This window comes from Galeopterus variegatus, unplaced genomic scaffold (assembly GCF_000696425.1).
Source record: "Galeopterus variegatus unplaced genomic scaffold, G_variegatus-3.0.2 Scaffold785, whole genome shotgun sequence".
NCBI classification, from domain to species: domain Eukaryota; kingdom Metazoa; phylum Chordata; class Mammalia; order Dermoptera; family Cynocephalidae; genus Galeopterus; species Galeopterus variegatus.
The window spans coordinates 104,654-127,201 of NW_007726896.1; the positions used below are offsets into that span (position 1 = coordinate 104,654).

Here is a 22,548-nt window from a genome sequence, read left to right on the forward strand (position 1 = left end):
GTTGATAAGAAGGTGAAGCAGGCAGTTTGGAACAGAGCTGCTTCTAGGTTCTGTCCCTCAGCATCCAGGGGCTTCCCTTCCTGTCCAGGAGCACTACATTTTGGCAGCCTCCATCTCTTTCCAGGAGGCTCCAGTAAGGAACAAGACAAAATGGATCAGACAAGGAAGCCCACTCCCTGCTGATTCGTTACCATGGCTCTGAAGAAATTCTAACCCTAGGAGTTGCACTAATTGTCAGAATCAAAATGGAGGCACTTGTGTTAAAAAAAAAAGAAAAATATGCTGATAAATAGAGCTAGGAGAAGGCCATAGAGAGAGAGTTCTCATGCATGAATGCCTGATTATAAAAATTATCAAAAGGACTTGGCAAAACCACAACCTTGCGCAAAGGCCACTGCAACCTGAAACAAAAAAGTATTTCTGTGAGGACAGCTGCCCAGCAACTGCCTTTCCAACCTCAGATTGGCATCACCTTTATTATTGATCCTTGTAGCCAAAGGAAAATTTTCCCAATAAAACATGTAATCCTCCATAATTTTTTCCTTTAAAAACCTTTTCTTTCTTTACCTCCCAGAATACACACACAGTTTACTATGTCCCGCATATTCCCATGGCAATGTTCTATTCCCAATTAAACTCATTCTTTTAGAGAAACTCTCTCTGTTTGGAATTTAGGTTGGCAGGGGTAACCTCAGGATGAGTTTACTGTGGTTCCAGTTCTGTTATTTGGGATGCTGGTAAATGGAAAGGAGGCATCACCCAACCCATCACCAGTGACTGACAGGTGGTTGAAGCCTGCTGTCCAGGACTGCACTGCATGCAACCTTGAGGAAGAGAGGAAGCCAATGTGCATAGCATTCACACCTCTTCTGTAAGAATATATTTCTTGGGCATCACTGGGTGGTCTCTTGGCTTCCCTTGAGTTTGTGCTGTTCCCTACCTGATCTCCCAAATGACCTCCCTGCTGTTAATGCCTGGACTAATGACTACAAACTGCTGCTCCTCCAGGCAGCACGAAGGACTTTCTTCCAGTGAGCTTGCCCAAAACACAGACCCCCTCCTCTCCATCTGACAGCATGTCACACCCCCCCCCCTTGCTTGAACAGCCTTTGGCCCCAAGGCTTTCATGAAGTGCATACGTGTTCCTAATATTTTCCTGGCCTCCAGCCCCCCAACCAATATAGTCAGGGGCTGCTTTCTTTGCTATGTGCGATTTGGAACGCTGTCTTTGGTGAGCGGTATTGCAAAGCAGTGCAGAGCATGGATTCTCGCATTCAATTGCCAGGTGCAAACCCTCGCCTCACCATTTACTAGCAGAAGACTTGACAACTCTGACCCCCAGCTTTCTCATCATTAAGATGGGGTGATGACAGTAGTTGATCTCACAAGCTGTTAATAAGAAATAAATGAATCGATGTGGGTATAGTGTCTGGAAGCATTCCTGGCACACGGGAACCCTTATTAAATGTTAGCCATTGCTACTATTATTTCTTTTCTCATCATGATATTACCCTGAGAGGCAGCAGTGGTGAGTGAAAGTACTCTGAATTTAAACTCAAGTAGATTTGAGAGTCAAATTTAGCAGTAGCTCCTCTCTAGCAAGTCACTCAACCTCTTTGTGCCTCAGTTTCCATATTTGCAAAGTTGGGCCAAAAAACCTATTGATAGGATTGTTAAGGGGATTCAAGGATGTATCTGGTTTGTCTGGATTTTTCCAGTGTGCACACTAGGAACTTAAAGCACAGCTCTGTGGATTGTTCTTTCGTAATGTACAATTATTGCAGTGGAGAGCAGTGACGGAGAGGCTAGTCCTCTTTCCCTCTCCATCCCCCTTGCCCTGGCGCTTGGGAAGCAGAGCATCCCCATGGCAACAGCAGCAGCTGGTCCCTAGATAAGAGGAGCTGTAGCCAGGCAGCAGCAGCCACTGCTGCAGAGGAGCCAGGCCCAGCTTCAGCACACCCTCCCTGTCTCTTTCCTTCTCTGCTCAGCGCCTGTACTGATTGGTAAGTACTCCAGGTTTTTACTCCAAGAACTTTTGTGGTGAGAAAAGCAAGTTTCCAGTAAGTTACAGTTTCTCTGTGGTTGTGTAACTGGTGGCGCCAGGATTGTACTTTACAGAGCATGGCTAAGCTGGGGTGAGGTGGGGAGCAGCAAAAGTCACCACTTCCAAGGCGTTATTTTTCCCGGGAGGTGGAGTCATGAGATCTGTAAGAGTGAGTCCTTGCAAACTAAATTCCTAAGTTTTTGGATGAACATTGGTGTGTCTGCATATTCACACAGCATGGGGAGTCTTAGCGTACGAGGCTGGAGAAGGTACACTTATTGCAAAGTATCTCCATGTCCTACTTTAAGTCAGAGGCACTCCTTGAAGAATACTGCAACTGGGTCTTCTAAATGAACAAACTTGGTTTTAAAATGTGGTACTTTTTGACCTGAATTCAATCTCCAGGTTAAAAAGAGGTTTGACAAAGGATGTGAATTTCACATAGCCAGAGGGTGCATTAACCAGACACCACATGGGGCTGTGGACATAATCTTCTATCTTTCTTTTCCATTAAGTAAATCTAGACCTGGTTACTTTGGAGATATCCTTTAGAAGACCGTTATGATTAAGATAAGCATCAACTTGCTCCTGAGAATCAGGAGTGCTCCCAAAACCTGGAAACATAGGTCCTGCAGTTGGTCTGTGCTTTGGACTGTTCTCATTTCATTATCCGCTTCAGAGAAGGCCGGAGATGGGACTAGGAGTTATTCTGATGGATCAGTTTAGATGTGCATGTCATAATCACAAGGGGAGGACTGGGAGAGCAAAGAAGGAAACTCACACTCACTGAGTGTCGGCAGGTGCTGGGGGCTTACACGCATTGTGTTGGTAATACTCTCAACAGCCCTGGAGAATAGCCACTATCATCCCCATTTTCAGATGTGAAAACGATGTTTCCAGGAAGACACACACCTTTCCCAAGTCCCAGCTAGAAAGTGCTGCAAGCAACCGAACATTTGCTTTTATCCCCTGGTAACTCCCAGCATCAAACACTCACAGTCACGAGGAATTTCCTGCCCATGAGTTAAACTCCATAATCTCACATCCCCCTGGAAAACCACTTAGTGTTAAGAGAAAAGACAATGCCCAAACCAGCTTTCTACCCCAAACTGAACCAACTAGTCTTTTCAACTGCAGAGATAGCATTACTGTCCTCCTGAAATAGGAATTAGCTCTGAGCTAGTGGAGGCCCGCCTCCACAAAGTGTGTCCTCAGTTTCCCCAGACTTCACTGGTATGCCTACCCTTCTGCAACTTAGTGGGGTCCCTCCCTTGCACCCAGTTCCTAGGGCCTTTCGGTTCCTGTTCTCAAAAGAGAAGGTAATCTTTGTCATTAACAATCCTGTGAATTGGGACATCAGTTTGTATATCTCCTCTCTCAGTGGTGTTTGTATTGATATGTGTCTCTCTGAAGAGACAGGCTTCGTCCCTTGGGAAAAGGAAAGAGAGGTTTAGTAGGATGAAATTGTAACAGTTTAGCATCTGGGGTCCTGAGAACCTCCCTCCCACCCTAAATTCACATCCCTTGGTCTCTGCACATGCTATGCTGACCACCCACCGTCTCTCAAACGACAGCAACCAGGAGAATATTCAGATCCACAGTCTTCTTTGCCTAACTGAGAAATCTGAAAAAATTCTGAAAACCAAAAGGATTTTTGCTATTGTTGTTGTTAAGTTCAGTGCAAACTCATCTGGTAGAAAACCTGACCTGAAAGGACGTGAATCTTTGTAGTCTGTCTTTATGCTGTTTAGTGTGAATACTCATAGTTTTGCTGCAGAAACAATGCCTGTCATTGTTGGTCCTCCCTGACATAATAAAATTTCCTGATTTCCACAGCACATTTGGCTGCAGGCTTGTCAGGTGAGGGAGGGTGTGCCAATGCTGACAATTGCTGTGACCGTGACAGTCCAAGTCACCACTGTGTGAGTGTTAAAATCCAGAGAGCACACTGAAGCAGCAAGTGGTGAGGGAATGTTAAAGGGTCACAAACCTTTGTACTAGAGACAGTGTAGGAAACACCGTCAGACGTGAAGTGTCAGTCAGCAAGCGTCTCTGAGAGCACTTGCTTTTTGGTTGGAATCTGAAGACCTAGAGGACCAACGACTTAGGAATGAAAGAGCCGGTGCCTCAGAAAGTTCCCAAATTACAGGGAGCTGCTGAGGGAGATGACAAAACCATTCATGGGCAGAAGGACAAGAGGAGCATCCCTTTAGGACACCTGCTTGGGGTGGAGTCTGAGTTCAGGAGAAAAATGAGAATAGGAAGTGGAAATACTCCATTTCTCAGTGCAGGGATCAGAGGGGCTCCTGTGTTGCAGTGGCTCACTCCTGCAGAGCAGCCCTTCTCACTGCGGGTGGCGATGGCAAGTGGGTCGGGGATGCGTCATCACACAAACTCTCAGCAGGCAGGTGTGATGACAACCGTCAGTGACACAATACCCAATTCCAAGGATCTCTCCCCTCCACATGCGTGTTCTTTTCTTTATGTGAAGAGTTTCTGACAAGAAGGTAGTAATGACGTCATCCGTGATAAAAGTATCTTCTAATCCCATGGGCAAAACGCATCGCTGCCCAGCATGGCGTATTTTTGTAATGTAAAATCCCAAATCTGGAATGCATCTCTCAGTTCCCCGGCAGACAGAAGCTTGCTGGTTCACTACCATCATTCCTTTAATCACACTGATGTAAAATAGTGTTGCTTCCCCCACAGGCAATATGAAGGATCCTGTTGAGGCAGCATGTATCAGTTGTGGGACAAATAACTGGTGGCCCTTGCTTTGGCAGGTGGCCTCTGACAAGTTGAACTGATCCTTGCCCAAATCATCAGCTGGGAGTGGGCTTCATCTGGGCATAGCCACTTTGCTCAAACGAAGCAAAGTTAAGCAAGTATCTAGCAAGGTATAGACTATATCACAACACAATAGCTGTCACTTGAATGGTGCCTACAATCTGCTAAGCATGGTGCTGTCCTATTTCATCTTCGCAGTAACTCCACAAGGCAGGTATTATTGTCTCTATTTTGCAGATGGGAAAACATAGGGTAAGCTCGAGGGGCAGAGAAAGACATATATGTCCCTAGGTGCCAGTCTATGGGGGCACCACAAAGATGTTATCCTTTGCAGATTTTGTTATTGCAGCAACAGCTTGTGGAAAGAGAGGGCAGAAATGATTATATCGCACTTGGGCTTCACTTACTCACTACATCGTTAAGATTTGGCAACTTCCTCCTAATCATATGGTTTATTTAGTTGAAGATCTGTGGTTTAACCTAGATCTATTTGACCCAAAAGCCCAGGTTCAGATTAAATAACCAGCCATTGGGCACATAAGAGCAGCATATGGTCCAAGTACAAAGATCAGCTTACCTTAGGGTGGAGAGAAGAGAGGGATACTACTGCCAGATGGGACCTAGAGTAGAGAGTCAAGGCCTGAGTTCAAATGATGACTGACTGTAAGTGCATAACTGACAGTAGATCATGTTAACCTCTTTGAGCCTCAGTTTCTTCCTCTGGAGAATGACTGTTTTGACAAGATCCTCCATGGAGTGATTTTCAGCACAAAATTTATGACTGGCCCATAAGTCTCTGCCCAAAGAGGAGGGAGATTGGTTAAATAGGTGCACAGGACCTTATTTGAGGCTGCAATCTTGCCTCGAGACCTCAGCACTGAGCCTGCTTACCCTGAGTGATGCTCCCACAGCTTCATCTCCTCTCAAGTGGGGGCTGGTCTATCCAAGATAACAGCACACTTCCTCATGGTCCCAGGGAGCTGGCAATCGCCGTACATACACTAAACACAATGGTCTGAATTGATTTCTGCTGAAGTCACTCACTGTAGTCAGTGTGCTCAGAGTGACGCTAAAAGCTGTGCTCAAGTGATCAGTTAATGGTCCCATCTGCTGTGCAATGATCTCAGCTCATAGGGAGAGAGACCCTCCGGCCTTTCTGGAGAAAACTGGCTTATTCCTCAGAAGACAACCGAGTTGAACACATTCTATGAGCTTGAAATGTTAGCGCAGATGATCTGTGTGTTCATCTGCGTGCCAGTGGTCCAGGAGTCTCGAGACAAGAGGATCATTTGGGTCATTGTAATCTTCCTCACCCCCCCCCCCCCCGCCATCATTCTTACTAAGGTAGGACATGAGTAATAAATTATCTGAAAGGAACTCAAGAAGCAGAATCTAGGCACACCCTGATGGAGATTTTCTATAAATCTCAGCTAAAGCATTTCTCATTCAGACCCAACACAGGTCAATCTGGATTTCCACTCTTCCTGGACGATGACTGTATTAGCTGTGGAAAATTCAATGGATTTGTGATCCAGGAAAGATGGGGAGTAGGGGGAGGAAACAGACTTGCTCTCATGTCAGGAATCCCTAGGAAGAAAATAATAAAGATCCGTTCAAGACCTAAATCTTCTCCTGCCACGTGTCTACCATCGTCATAGCATGGATGGGGAAACAGTCACATTGTTTTACAGCTACAGGATGTAACTGAATGTACAGAATGATTCAATTCTGGTTCAAAGGATTCATTTTGTTTTTAAAAGACTGGGTGTGTAGTGGAAGTCTGCAGAACTAGATTTGGATATAGGCATGGCTATTTAGTAGAGGTGTGTCTAAATAAATTAATTAAACTTCTGAGCCTCCGTTTCCTCATCTGTAAAGTAGACATAATCCTGCTTTGCAGAACTCAACGGAGAAAATACAGGCAAGGTTTAATCAAGATTTTCTGTAACTCTCAGCTAACTTATTTCTAATTCAAACTCTGTAAGTATTAATTTCAAAACTCCTGAAGTGCCTCTGAGAGAAGGCAAATATTAAACATTTGATACCTGACAGTTACTAATAAATCTCTGTCTGTGTGTGTGTGTGTGTGTGTGTGGTGTACTTCATTTTATTTTGACTTAAATCTCAAGTTTACAGTTTCTAGTAATTAAGTATAAGAGGCACACTTGAAAAACAGGATTGAATTGGGAACAGAATAGTAAGTGCTCAATAAATAAGTGATTTAATAACTGAATGAATGAACAGAAGGCATCCTTATAGACTGTTCCTATACTTCCATAGTGCTGGAGAAGAAATACAGACACCTGCCCTCCTTTGATGATGTCCACTGAGCAAATGCAAGCACTGGAGCTCTCAGAAGACAGACTGGACAAGCTAGACCCTCGGTGCAGCCACTTAGGTAAATGCTGTATTGTGACTGTCAGTAGTGGAAGTAAGAAAGCAGACATCTCTGCTATTCGGTTCACAGGAAAATCAGAGAGAGAACTCCTGAAACCTGATAGTCTGTGCCTTCTGGTGATAGCCAACACCAGATGGGTAGGCAAATAGCCATGGGTCTGTGGGGTCTGCCATGTAAATATTAGCTGAAGCACTGGAGAGAAGTTCATTAGAGCTAGAAAGAGAGAGAGAGAGAATCCTTTGTCCTCTTTTTGGAGTCTGAGTCCCAGGCAGAGCATTTGAGGCAATAAATGGAATGTGGCAGCATAGCTTGTTTCTAGTATTTCCTGACACACTTACACCCCATGTGCAGTGCCAATAAAATATTTCAAATATCTCTCTTTGCCTATAAAGACAGAATTTTAAATAGCCTTTTTCTGCTTTATTGTCAATCTGTTTCCTTTCCAGAACTGACTTTTTGCATAACCTTTGTAATGAAAATAACAGAAACATTTCTGCCTCTACCCATTTCTAAAAATGAGACACTCAGACTTTTGATGGATAGGCCTTTTGCATATTCATAGCCTTTGTCTATGCCTTGCCTGGTTATGACTCCCCCTCCTCTCCCCTCTCCCCATTTGCCATCAAGATATTTTATGTTCAGGATTTCTCCGAAAATGAGGAAAAATGCGGTTGAAGTAAAAATCAGAATTGAAACAAATGTCTTGCTCTCTGTATTGTGCACTGAGTAGCAAGCATCCTGGGGTTGATGGTGACCCATGACAGGTCCACATCCAGCCTGCACCTGTAGGAGAGACCTCACAGCTGGAAGCCCATTCTGAGCAACATTCATTCATTCATTCATTCATTCATTCATTGAGCAAATGACTATGTTATGTATGAGTATGATACGGGGTGAAGGGAGAAATAATTGTGCTACGTGGTAACAAATTTTTTAAATTGCCTTTTCATCCAGGCATTAAGATATATATTCCCAAGAGCCTGGGTCTAATCCTGATCCCATAACCTGGCAGCTTTTTGCCTGGCCTTCTGAGTTTCTTCACCTTCAAATTAGGGATAACAATATACTGTCCTTGTAGGTTTAGTGTGGGAACTACATGAGATCATGTGTTCAGTGATGATATTAACATGTAACAGCTGGTAAAGAACAGGCATGACAAATCAGAAAAGATGTTGGCTCATCCCATGTGCTGGAATGATTTGAAACCACCTAGTACATGAGTGATTCTCAATAAAGTCCCCCTCTCATCTCCTTTTTTTGTGTACAAAACTTAACATTATATGGTCTATTGCTTTACACATTGCATGATCTCAATAAATGTTTAAGTTGAAATGATTGAGTGAAATTATCAAAATCTTTTACATGAAATATTATTATTAAGTGTGGCTGAAGAGAATGATGCCATTTGCCTTTTTTTATTATGTATAGTGATCTTTTGATGATGCAGGCATAATGATGTATGGTCACTAAATATTTCCTATGCATGCATATTTTCCTATGCATGTCAGGTTTTCTAAAACAAAGGATCTTCTAGACATGAAGTCCAATAGAACATAAGCAACTTGAAGACAAGAACCATTTCTTACTTGTCTTTTTATTCCCAGAAGCTAGCACAAGGCCTGGCATATGGTAGGAGCGTAATAAACATTTGTCTAATAAATAAATGAATGAATGACACAGCTTATGTCTAGACCCAGAAAAATGAAATGAAAAAGTTTGACATGTAAAGCTATAGCAATAGGTACACGACTATGACAGTTGTCGTGTTGAAAGATCCTGGGAGCCATTGGCAGACGACATGAGCTCAGTCCTCAGCAGTAGCAGCAGTAGCAGCAGTAGCAACAGCATACAGCAGCAGCAGTGGCGGTGGCCTCTCGGGGCATCCCAGGGGCACTGGCAGCAACAGACTTCAGCAGCAGTAGCGGCCTCCCTGTGGCCCCCTGGGGGCATCCTGGGGGCTGGGGAGCACTGTCAGAGCTACTCATCCTTAATTCTTAAGTCATAACCCAGGACACCTGGGTGCACATGTGCAATTGCATTAGACAATAACCAAGGAACACCTGGGCATATATGCATATTTACATCAGATGCTCGGCAAGATTCTGAACATCTGAGGGGCCCTGACCATTTTCCTTCACTTTCCCTACAACACATTTAATCTTCATTGCTTTAAATAAATTTACCTAATTAGTTTCTTTAAAAAAAAAAGAAAGAGAAAAGGAGAGAGGAAGGAAGGAAAGTAGGAAGGGAGGGAGGGAGGGAAAGAGGGATGGAGAAGCTGAAAGATCCAAATGATCTCTGAACTTTCCCATATTCATTCATGTTTGCAGATCTAGCCAGACTGTATTCAGGCCACAGTTAGCGCTTCCAGAGAAGACAAATAGCTTCAATGCCTTGTGGTTTGTTTGAATCCTAACAGAATAGCTTCTTATACGTACTATATTTCAGTCCATTTATTCAAGCATACATTCAACAAATTTCTATTCATTACTGTTAAAGAGATAAAAGGCAAGATACCTGGTCATTAAAGAGGGCAGAAAAGACGTGTAGAAATAATAACTAGATATCTTTTCCACTTTTTATTTATTTATTTATTTATTTGATGGCTGGCTGGTATGGAGATTCAAACCCTTGACCTTGGTATTATAACACCGCACTGTAACCAACTGAGCTAACTAGCCAGCCTAGATCATCTTTTAAAGGTGTTACTTGAGCAAAAATGCTGTGCATATTCAGAGACAGAGAAAGGACACCCAGGACTGGAGTACGGAAAGACGTATGAAGATGGGGGCTTTCCTCTGGATCTGGAGGAAGGTTAGGGGTGAGCAATGGCCAGAATGAATATTTTCTGAGCACCTGAAATATATAAAATGTACCGCCTTTGCAAACATTAACAAATTACAAATATTTCTCTCTCACACACACACACACACACGCACACACAGATTTAATATTATCCTCACATTAATTTTGAAAGAAGTTTGACAATTTAATTTCCTAGAAATTCAGGCCCAAGTTCTCAGAACCAGCAAATGACAGAGTCAGTATTTGAACTCAGACCAATCTGACTCTACTTACCCACTCAACATGCATTTGTTGGAGGGAGAGACAATTAAAAATAAAATTACAAAAAGAATATAATTCTTAATCTTCGGGAAACCTCTGTCTGGAGGACACAAGTCATTACAGAACCATGAATGAGTGCTTGAACAGGCCAGAGAAGCTCAAAGGAGAGCAGCATGAAAAAAAAGCATGGGGAGAGGTGGAACAGAGCAAAGGCTGTGACGGGCAAGGAGTGATCAGATGGGATTCATTACATGTAATGACTCCTGATGGACCTGATGTAAAAGCCAGGCTTTGAAAGCTCTAGTGGGGTATTGCATGGCACTGAAAAAAGTAAAGAGATAAATAAGACAGCAAGAGGACCTTGAACTAGGATGGACAAATAGGAGAGCTGCAAAGCCAGGGGACAGTGAAAGACAAAAGCTGAAGCCGTAGCATGAATTATCAGGAGGACTTTGTAGGTCATAGAAATGAAGGCAGGAGAGGAATTTATTGAGAACACTGGGGAAAACTAAGACCAAGGGAGCTTGAGGTTCTGTACTGGCCCTTGGGGTCTCCAAAGAGAGCAAACCTTGAGCAAAGAAGATTGAGGAGCATTTAACACAGAGAACCTATTGTGCCATCAGAAGCTTCACGCAAGCCCACTCCAGGGCTCAGCTGACCACATGTTTAAGTCCTTCTTTGCCTGGATGACCCATCCATTTGAGTCCTCTTAATTTGGAGTTTTACAGAATTCTAGTTTTCCATTTTATTATTTGTATTGATGCAAGGCTACAAAGTTTTCTGTAGAAGGGGCCAAAATAAATTCTTTTCTTTTTCAGACCAAATGACCTCTGCCCCTGTCATAGGGGTGATTGTAAACCAGCAGTCTGTGGCTGGCCCCTTACTCATGTTATGTCCTTTTTCTCTTTGTGTCCTGTCAAAAGCAGATGATCTTTCAGACCAGTTCATTAAGGACTGTGATCTCAAAAAGAAGCCAAGAAAGGGGAAGAATGTACAGACCACCCTGAACGTTGAGTCAGACCAAAAAAAACCAAGGAGGAAAGACACGCCAGCACTGCACCTCCCGCCTTTCATACCAGGTGAGGGTGAGGAGAAAGGGGTCACCCTCCATGGAGCACATTGATCTTGCAAATCTTTCCTTAAATATTTGGGTAGTTTTTAATAATCAGTGGACTCCCCACCTCTGTATTAGGTACAATATGGCCAGCTGCTATAACAGATAACTTCTAAAATATTAGTGGCCTAATGCAATATGTTTACTTTCTACTCACTAATAGTGGAAGGTGGGGTGGGAGAGGCAAGCTCTGTTCCAGACAGTCATGCAGGGACCCAGGCTGACGGATTCTGACATCAGCAGCACACAGTGAGCAAGTCACCACGACCTTCCAAAGTCACCATGAGCATCAACATCCAGCAGACATGGGGATGGGAAGAGTGGAGGATTGAGATGGAGATTTATGTGGGCCAGGCCTCCACTAACCACATGGCCTCACCTGACAGCAAGGGTAGCTGGGGACTGTAACCCAGCCGATGCCTAGAGAAAAGCAGAACAGTCTGGTGAAAAGCTAACATGTCCCTATGACACCCTAGGATGTGACACGTGACACTCTCTCCTTCTCTCCTGGTCATTTATTTAATGTCCACTCTATTCACAACATACTTAGATGGATAGAAAACAAGTGAAACACTGGTCTTTCTGGGAAGGAACTTTCAGTTTTCTGAGAAATAACAGCAACACATAAATAGCTGAAATAGACAGTAAGAAGTAATATCATAACAGAGGTCCTTAAAAGGACCACAGGAGTTCAGTATGGGTAGTGAATTGTGGAAATTTTTACAGAAGAAGCTGGTTTTAGAGAGTCATAAGATGATGGAGAAAAATTTTACCTGTAGACTAAGGTAAGTAGCTGGTGGTGAAGGTAGAGCAGAAATGAAGGTATCTATTGGGTGGAAGTGAACTGCAGGAGCTTGCGGGACGGCAAACAGTGCCCTCCTGCTGCAGAGGAGGGACTTTAGAGGCAGACAAACATCTCAATTCTTCTCTGACACCTAAGAGCTGTAATACCTTGGGCACATTCCTTTGCTTCACTGTCCTCACATATGTGATGGTGGCAGTAATACTAAATTCCTCGGGGTTTTGCGAGGCTGAAATGAAATCAGGCATGCAAAACCTTTTGCATAGAGGGTGTTCCTAATGTAGCCTCAAAAAATACTAATTCTTATTACAATGAAATTTCCTTTATTAAAATAAGTTCAAAAAGCTGCATTGACTGCCCTCACCAGGTATATGTGCAAATATGCATGTGTGCATGGTCCTAACATAGTAGGATATATGTATTTGACCCTGTTTCTCTCTCTGTTTCCCTAACCATCCAGATGTGCTTTCAGAACATTTAATTGAAAGATATGATATTCAAGAGAGACATCCAAAGGGCAAAATGAACCCAGCTCTTGATAACACTGACCTGGAACAGAAAAAGCCAAGGAGAAAAGACACACCTGCCCTGCACATGTCCCCCTTTGCAGCAGGTAAAAGAGCTGGTGCAGGGCATTTGCAGGAGGCGATGGGAACAGGTCAAGGACCTGACCATCTGGAGGTGTCAGGGCACAGCCTTTGTCCTGGCCCAGCAAGCGGTGTTGCAAGAAGTGCTCTGGAAAGGAGCCATGGTTCCCGGGGGGCTGATCTGGGGATGGGGCAGGGTCAGAGCATTACTTGTGCTTCAGCAGAGGTGGACAGACTCACTGAGCCAACGGAATAGACATGTCAGGGGGTCCTTGGGAAGAGCTGAGATCCCCTCCTCCCCAGTCTTCCATGGATCATGCATCCTATGGCTGATGGCTGATTCTCCCAAGATGTCTGGACTAATTGACCATATCCTTAAAACAAGAAAGAAAGAAGGAGAAGGAGAGGAGGGGGGGGGGGGGGGGGGGAGAGCGAGAGAGAGAGAAGCAGAAATATTGACAGCTATCTTAACATGTATCAAGTCAAACAAAAATATCTTAGTGAACTCTGGACAACCCCAGGTTATGGGGGACCTAGTCTGTGAGGTATCGTCCTTGTCCCTGAGAAGTTTATGTGCAAGTTGAGAAATAACACATGTATGTTCATGATTGGAGCATGAGACTCTGTGTGTGTGTGTGTTTGTGTGTGTGTGTGTGTGTTTTATACAGGTAGTTGTGTGGGGGGAGTAGCAGAGAGGAAAATGTATTTATGTTTATTGAGACCCTACTAAATGTTAGGTTCTGAATTTGGCATGTCCCATGGATTTTTAAAAATCAGCTTAACACAAGAGAGTAGCTATTATCTCCTGGTACAGATAAGAAAATAGAGCATTTAATTAACTTTAAAGTCTTATGTGGATGAAGTTAATGGCTGCGTAGCTGATCGGCCAGATCAATGATAAGATGACAAGGTGGATGAACAAGTGGATCAAATTATGACCAAGATCAAACACGGTGACGTGGCAGAGCATGGCTCAAACCCAGGTCTGTCTCACGCTGGGGCAGTTTTTCATTGATCTATGCTGTGGTTTGGACTTTTAGCAGTACAGGAATCCAGAAGAAACACATTTGGGAGAAGATGAGATTTGGTTGTTATTACAAAACTATATTTCCCATTATTTCATTTAATGAAAAAAACCTGAAAGACCACTCAGAACAAGACATCATGACAATACAGGTAGGGGCTTGAGATCTCCAGCTAGATTAGAGGTATGGTTCTAAGTTCTATGGGATTCATGTTCTCTGTCCATCTGTCCTTTTTGCTCTCCCTCTTCCTCCCTTCTCACCTCCTTTTATCTCTATCCATCTCTCCATTTTCACCGCTTACCTGTATACCAAGATGGGTATGTGACCCCACCTGGTCTTGTTCAGTGACAACTCTTTCTCTCTCTCTCTTTCACACACACACACACACCCCACACACATTATTACAGACCAGCTTTTCTGAGCACTGACTATGTGCAAGCTTCTGAAATAACACAAGTGTGCTCAAAATACAGGACACGCAGAAGTCTAATCCTCAAACTATCTTCATTCTTTCAACAAATATTTATTGAGTGCTTGTGATGTTTCAGGCACTGTTCCAGGCACTGGTGCTGACAGAAAGTTAGCAATGAGATGCACACTAGGGCATGTGCTCGTGAGAAGTGCTATGAAGAAAGTGGGGGGGAGGGGAGTGAGCTGGAGGTGGCTTCTGCAGACAGGGTGTTCAGGGAGGACTTCTCTGAGGAAGGGACATTTAAGGAGAGACCTGGAGAAAGTGTGGGAGGACATCATCAGGATGACTGGGCAAAGAGTATCTGAGGCAAAGGAACAAGTCTGAGTGTCCTGGGGTGGCAGTGTCTTTGGTGTTTATGCATTCAATATTTATTGAGTACCTACTATATGCCAGACATGGTTCAAGTGCTGGGTATATGATAGAAAACAAACCTAAAAAGAAAAGTCCTGCCCCCATTGAGTTTATGTTCTGGGCAAGGGAAATATAACTAAATAATTGGTCCTAACACAGGAAAAGGAGAATTTCATAAAACTTGCACCTTGGACAACTTGGACACCCTGAGATAACTTGTTCGGAGAGAGGGAAGGTTCTGAGGACTGCCTTTCTTATGTCCCTGGGCAGGATTGGTTGGCCCTCAGTGACACCCTGCATTAGTCTTTTACTGTATTTAACCCAAGTCAATTGAGACAGCTAGCCACAGCTCTCTTACCTCATATAGGACATGAAGGGCAAACTGCTCTCTCTTTTCTAACAGAAGCGTGGGAGCGTGCCAGCAGGATCTCCCAGGGAAGGGGCCTTCCACACGTGACTCTGCAGCGTCCTGTCTTCTTTCAGAGTAGTTTTACTATTGGTCAAGGGGTCCAGGGATCTTGGTATGACTGATTTAAGAATAATAGCCAATAGTCACATTCGTTAATTCCAACTGTTCTCCAAGGGAAGAAGGAATTGTTAGCTGGTGATAGTTTCATAGTAGAGGTTCCCAATGTTAATGAGATAATAAAATCTCTGAGAGGTCCTGCCATGAAGCAATCACTTTGACTTTAAATAACCCAGCTCTGATCTATTTGCCATAGAATTGTTTTCCCCTTCTGCCTACTAGTCTAGTCTTTCTATAGGAAATTCTGCCTTAGAATTGTATATAACTTAAATCAACTTTCCACCTTTTAGTTTTTACCTTTGTCAAAGGATTGCTGTCCCCAAATAAAATGAGACAAAAATAGAGCAGAGTAAGGAGCAGAGACAGGCAAGGTGGGAGGGAGCATGAGGAGGCACTGGAATAACAAGCCAAGGACCAGGTGGGAGTGCGTGGCCCTGCCGCAGCTGCGCGTTTCATAGGCTACACGCATTCGTTCCCACCTACACTGAGCCTCCAACTCATCACACATTTCCCCTAGGTTCTGCCTCTGTCCAGGTCCCTGTTACCTTTCAAGACTCAGCCAGGTCAGAGTCTCTGCTAACAGACCCCTCCCTCCAAGCCCCAAAAGACTTTTCTATTCTGAACATAGGCATGCAAATACGCAAGACTTTGTCATCTCTTTCAGCATTGTTTTTATTGTTCTTGTCGCTGTTATTTAATTCATTTACATCAACCACTTGCTGGATGAGTTCATGAGGACCAGGCTGCAATTGCCTTATATTTCTGGTATTGACCTTGACGTCTAGTCCACTCCTTTCTGTTTAACAATGCTCAATACATATATGCTGATTTGATATTCTATTTGGCAGTCGTAATTCTGCAGTACCTGATGAAGACTGGTTATTTTCCGTCCATTCTTGTATCTGTCTTTATTGAAGGCCTTCTAGGGGACGATTTGGTAGAGGGACAAAATACTTATGCCAGGGAGTCATCCTAGAACACAACATCGAACATGGGCTTTGGAGTCAGAAAGGTCTAGGTTTCATCTCTGTTTTTGCTCCATACTAGCTTTGTGACCCTGAGAAATTAACAAACTATAAGATACCCCTTCATTTCATCTATCCCTGAAAGGCAGACTGCAAAATCTGTCTCAAGTGTTGTTAACACAATGAAATAAAGTATATAAAGCACTTTGCAGAGTTCCTGGCATATTGAAAGTCCTCAGTTAATATTAGTTCCCCTTCATTCTCCATTCAATCTCATATTCTTTGAGATAAGTCAAACCATTTCTGAAGGTGAGAGTTCTACTAGCCACAGCATTTTACCTATTCATATGAACCTGCTGATTTAAGAAACTTTCTAAAGTGTTGAGCTCTGTTCACCTGGCAGTGGAAGCTGCCTACATCTCAATACCTACATCCTAAGAGAACCACTTCCCGACTGAATAAAAAAATGTTTATCAAGTAATGCAGAGTTAACAAGAGTTTATGGGGAGGAAGGGGCTGTATATCCGCAGACTCTGCACACATTATGGAATTCCTTGAGTCAGCAAATCTCTGTGTTATAAGTATGTGCAATTACAGATATTGTTGTGTGATCTAGCTTTTATTAGCATATTAGCTGAAGTACTTTATTTTTGAAGAGCCTTTTAGTATCTAAAGATTTGGCAGTAATCGAAATGCTAGTTGAGCTGATGAGGATAGAGCCTTGGGCAGATGTTCAGAAAGACTCACATTGGCTCTAACAAGGGTGTTGAGCGGAGCTCACAGAAAAATGTACTCTGGAGATATCGCCTCTCATTAGCCCTTGGCAAGAGAAAACTGGACAAGGATCCACTCTCTCTTCTAAATCTCTTGCTAACGACCTTCATTCCCCTAGGTTAATGAGCTTGTTTGACAGATTCCAGCTGCCAGCATACCCCTCAAAGGGGAATCATCTCAGGCTTCCCCACCAGCCCCAGGCTTGTTCACACTGTGGCCCACAGTTGCCAGGGCCCCCCATCCTGGTGCCTGCATGGCAGAGGGAATTGGTTGTGATTGGTCAAATCTGGGTAGGCAGGGCCTGCTGAAGAGAGAAAGAAGTCTATAGTTGAGGTCTGTGACCAAAAGAAACAGGCACAGTAAAGAAAAATGAGGCAGGAAGCATTGAAGAGAAGTGTCCTGGAAATATTCTGGAAAATGGGTCCATGAGCCACGAACATTTGAGCAGTTTGGGGGATCAGAGATCAAAATTCTGTACTTGTAAAAGGATAGGGACCAGTATGTCCATTGAAAGTGCCACTTCTTCTGTCCCACTGTGAATAGAGCATTCTCCCTGGTGTGGCTTATCAGGAGAGGTTGTGCCCTAGTCCTGGCTTCCTCAGATCAGAGGCACAGATTTGTAATGTGGAAGCCCAGCTTTAGGGGTGCTTTGGGTGGGCTCATGCTCTAAAACAGCTGCTGCAAGGCTGACAGGCCTTAGAGACCTTGGACTGGCAGCCTTGGCCTTAAAACTCACCTGCTTTAACAAGCAACCAAATTCCCTAAATTCTCCTGTATAGAGAGAGAGAGGAGAAAAAGAACCAACATTTGCTAAATCCCTACTGTATTCCAAGTCTTGTGCCAGATGTTAGAACATTCTTTGAGAACCTCATGGTTCAGTATGGGAGATGGCCATATTGCCCAATGGTTCCTACAGTGTGAAAAGTGCTTTAACAGAGGTACATGCAAAGTATGACGGGTGCATGAAAAAATGTGGGCCTAAGTCTATTTTGGGGGATCACAAAAGGGATTTTATAAATGATTTTTTCTCCAATTTTCCAGATGAATAAACTGAGGCTCAGATAGGTTAAGTGACCTGCTCAATGTTGAATGATGTCCAAAGGCAAAGCTTTCTGGCTCTAGAGTCTACATTCCTTCAATGACACACCTCTGCTTCCCACAGGAGAGCACAGGGACCAGGAGAGGGTTAAACCAGATTAAGTGTTCCTGACACCCAGGTCATCTTCAGATCACCAAAGAATCAAGAACAAGAATGCAGAGATGACATGTAAACATTCCTGATTTAAGGCTCATCCTAAACAATGATATCCATGAAATCAAGAGTTTGATGAGCTACCATATGTTTTTTTCATTATAAGACATTAAAATTAATGCTTAACTATATTAACTTGAAATGCTAGTTCAGCTTCCCCTTGAAATTGTCTCCTGTGCCCTGTGGACAACTCAGCCCATTTTGGGAAGGGGTGACCTTGACAATTTAACAGGCTCCTCCCATCCCTGAAATCCCAAGACTTTCTCTCTCTCTTTTGTTGGCCCAGATTGTCATACAACTAACTAGGTTTCAAGGATACTCAAAGTTACCAGAATGTTGACAAGGATGTGGGAATTTAAAGGCTCTTATTCATTTTGAATCAATCTAAATTTGTCTTAATGTGAAGAGATATCAAAGCAGGAAGGAGGAAATGTTTTCAGTCTCAGCATAGCTACCTCTATGTTCTCCTACTATGGCAGCCTTAATTCCAGATAAAAATCCAAACCACTATGCACTGGTATAAGAGAAAATATCACCCGCTGTGTTTCATAAGAGATTTATGCAAAAGCCTTCATTTCAGCCAGACTCTTGAAATTGTTTTTGTCCTCCAGTAAATATCAGCTAATTGGTAAAGAACCCATATGCATAAACTAGGAACTGAATCAGATGAATAGTGATTAAGATCAACAGTTTTCATTAATTTGCCGCTGTTAAATGGAGTCCAGTGTGGTAGAAAGGCCTCTTGTGGTGCATGGCTTCCCTCCCTCAAGTTCAGATCGTTATGAAATGCTGCATGAACTAAAAGGTCTCTGATTAGGAAAAGAGGGCAGGGGGTGGGGCAAGGCAGTGGTGGGGGAACAAAACTGGCTGCTGGAGCAGCTGATGGAAATCCTGGAGTCATGGCTTGAATCACAGCTTCTTTGTCCTTTTATTAAGTGACCCTACTTTACACTTCACAGGATGCACAGACTCCCCCAGACCTCCTCAGCTGGTCTTTTCTGAGCGGATCAATCCAAAAAGTTTTGCTCAGATTTCTGAATTTTGCAGAGCAGTAAGTTTTTAAGAACAAAATATTGTGGAACCCAACATAGGGATAGCAACTTTTTATTTTGCCCAGTAAGAATGCTTTTAAAAAAATCTAACATCTCTAGAATTTCATAACAGAAAGAATATTTTGACCCTCAAAAGAAGGAAATGAGGGCCGGCCCGGTGGTGCACTGCTACAGTGCGCCACTTGGGAAGCACAGCGGCGCTCCCGCCGAGGGTTTGGATCCCACATACGGACCGGTTCCCGCTCACTGGCTGAGCAAGGTGCAGGGAGAAACACCGAGGGTTGCGATCCCGTTGCCGGTCCCGGGCCGGTACGGGCGTGACACTGAGGGTTGCGATCCATTGCCGGTCATGAAAAAAAAAAAAAAAAAAGAAGGAAATGAATCATCTCAAAATTTAAAAAAAAAAACAGCTTTTAAATTGCAGCCATCTAGCTGTATGAAAAACTCACTACATTTTCCTTATTTTCTCAGTTTGCTCTGAACCATGTGAACTTTATCATCTACTGGTACTGACATTTGGAAATAGCATGTCCATAGCTCTGGCTCAATATTTTCCCCAGACGTTAGCAAAACACTTTTAAGTTTGAGTTCAAGAGGCTTACCAGTTCTTTTCAAAAGTAAAATAAACTAGCAAATTGTTAAAGAAAAGGAAAAACTGGAACTTAGTTGCTCACAGGTATGTCTCTGTGTTGAGTATCATTACATGCATCTTATTCAATTGCCACAATAGTGCTTCATAATAATGTTAGTGTCCTCATTTTATATACGACAAAATTTAGGTGTGAAGGTGTTATCTGGCCAACACAGATTAAGAGAGTGGCTGAACTAAAAGCCCAGAGAAGTTGAACTCCAAAATTTGTGTGTTTTCCATCCTACTGTGCTGCAAGCTTGGAGCAGAACCAGAGAAGAGGGCAAAGATTGCTTCTGACTCCTGGGTTGTGCATCTCCGTGTAACCAGAGTGGTGTCCTCATTGAAAACCTCTGGGAAGGCCAAATAAGGCCACCCAGTTCCCTCCCTCTCAGTTGGCACCATTAGCAGTTAGCTTTGCAAACACTAAAATGTTTCTGGGTTGCCATGCTCCTGTGTAATGCGTCTATGCCGCAAGGTTGTCTCGTATTTTAATTAGAGGCACTTAATTGCACGTCTGCGTTTTGTTTTGCAGGTGTGAGACTGCTCAGGGATGAGAGACCCAAAGTGATCGTGGAAGATGACGAAAGGGATGGTGACAAGATAGCTATTTAAAGATATGTCCCCTGAGACCACTTGTAAATAGGTTAGATTGTTTCCCTATGGTGACCTAGAGAAAAAATAGACTTTCTTCTCTCAGTTTGTTATAGTCTGACTTTAAGATGCAGACACTTTTTCCCCAGGAGGTTTTCTATATCAGATTGCCAGTCACCTCTTTGTCTCTCTCTTCTTCCTTAAGCATGGTTTCTATTCCTACTTTTTGAATTTTCGTTTCTAAGGCAGTGGAAAGGAAACATCACCCTGAATTAGGAGCTATCAGGGAAAGCTCTGCTGTTCAGTTTCTGCATCTTCTGGATCAATTCATGGAGCAAAGAACATGGAAAAAAATGGAAATCCTTTGCTTCATGGTTTATGCTGCTGGACAGGGCTTGACTTAACATCACCCAAACATCAGTCAGAGTGGAGACTCCCCATTACCAGTTAGGGAGGTGAGAACATTAGGTTCTAACTCACCGATTGCTTTGGAGAACATGGTCTTTAATTTTTTCTTGTCTTATCTCAAGATTCTAGTGTCTCTGGTGACATTTCTATGATCTTCATAACAGATACTCTAAAGGAGAATATATGAGCTAGGAGAGCCAACCCAGCCCACCATGCCTTGGCTGAAAATAGAAGAGGCAGAGAGTGTTTTGTTTTTTAAAACAACTGTTCTTAACTACGTTCTCCTGACATTTGCAAGTTGTGTCACAAGTGAGCTATTACTAATGATAGGTAAAATACCAATGTGTGTGATGAATTTGCTTTTGTAAAAATTAAGGTCAGTTGAAGTCCATTCTGATGTTTCTAGCATTCTCACTTATTGAGCATTCTCCAATATGTTTTTCTGGATGGGAGGGAAAGGTGCAGTGTTAGCTAATGAGCGGGGGTCTATAACCCCTGCCCCAGCCTGCCATCTGTGGGTGCCCAGGGGAGGGCTTTGCACCTGGGCCTCATGCATCAGGCAATAGACAGGGAGAAAAGTGAGAACTATTATTAAAAGGAGGAAAAATAGACATTCAAGCAGATCATGCCTAAAGGTGACAATCTGGAAGCTCTGTATATACTCTGACTCCAACAGTTTATTAACCTCTTCTGTCATTCTGTCCCCCTCACAAATATGGAAAAGTTGCAGGACTCTACTGGAAATAAAGATAATTCTATCCACATATCTTTGCCCTGGTACATTTTTCCTAAAAATGCCCTATTTACTTAAGGTAATAAAAAGCAGAAGTTGCAAAATAGACTTACAAAGCTTTGTTTTGTTTTGTTTTGTTTTTGTTTGGCCTACAGAGGTTTAAAAATATTTGAATTAGCTGTTAATATTTAACAATCCAATCAGAAGAATTTACATAAAATTCAAGATTTCCAGATTCTCTTGGAAAAACATCTCAAGACCTGGCAACTTTGGGCCTGATTAAGAACATGGCAACCACTGATTTGGATCCCCCTAATGAAGCCCCACATCATGTTCCTAATGAACTCTCACCCTGTTGATTCCAGTGCTCCACTGCCACTTCTGATGGCCTCGATCACAGCTTTGGGGGAGGGGAATATGAGTGTGGCCAGGCTGTTGGTTGAGGCATAAATGGTGAAACAGACCACCATAAAGTCTTTAAGAAGCCAAAAGCGTTTACAGGGATGTGGATAATAGGTAATATTGCTACCAAAAGCAATGTTTTACCAAGGGATCCTCATTCAGAAAACATAAACACACTCTCATCTTATCATATTTGCTGTATAAACATGGTGTACAGCCACAGTCATGCCCGCAGGGTGTGCTCAATAAACTCCTCAGCTGCTCAGAACAGCCCCCACCATTCTGACTTCCTGGGGTGGGGTGGAACGTAGACTGGCTGGTGTAGAAACAAAAGCCTTGGGTTCTAGCCCCAACTTTGTGACACTGATCAAGTCCCTGGAACTCTCTGAATCAGGTTCTTTATCTTGAAGCTTAGGATAATAATCTTTTACCTTCTTCACACTTTGAGAATTAAATGAAATAATGTGGAAAAGAGCTTTGTAAGCCAAAATACCATATCTAACTGTAACACAAGATAATTTTAAAATGCCTTCGGAGCGTGGACTATTCCTTTTCTTATTGCCAGATC

General features: G+C 43.1%; 1 protein-coding gene across 1 annotated transcript; it reads left to right on the top strand.

Moving 5' to 3' along the window:
• Nucleotides 1-1,919: 1,919 nt before the first annotated feature.
• Nucleotides 1,920-21,609, top strand: PPP1R17 (protein phosphatase 1, regulatory subunit 17). The gene is made up of 5 exons (XM_008572439.1): nt 1,920-2,003; nt 7,112-7,229; nt 11,222-11,374; nt 12,672-12,824; nt 20,379-21,609. Exons 2-5 carry the CDS (start codon nt 7,148-7,150, stop codon nt 20,456-20,458), a joined length of 468 nt encoding a protein of 155 aa, XP_008570661.1. The 5' UTR covers nt 1,920-2,003; nt 7,112-7,147; the 3' UTR covers nt 20,459-21,609.
• The last annotated feature ends 939 nt before the right edge of the window (nt 21,610-22,548 follow it).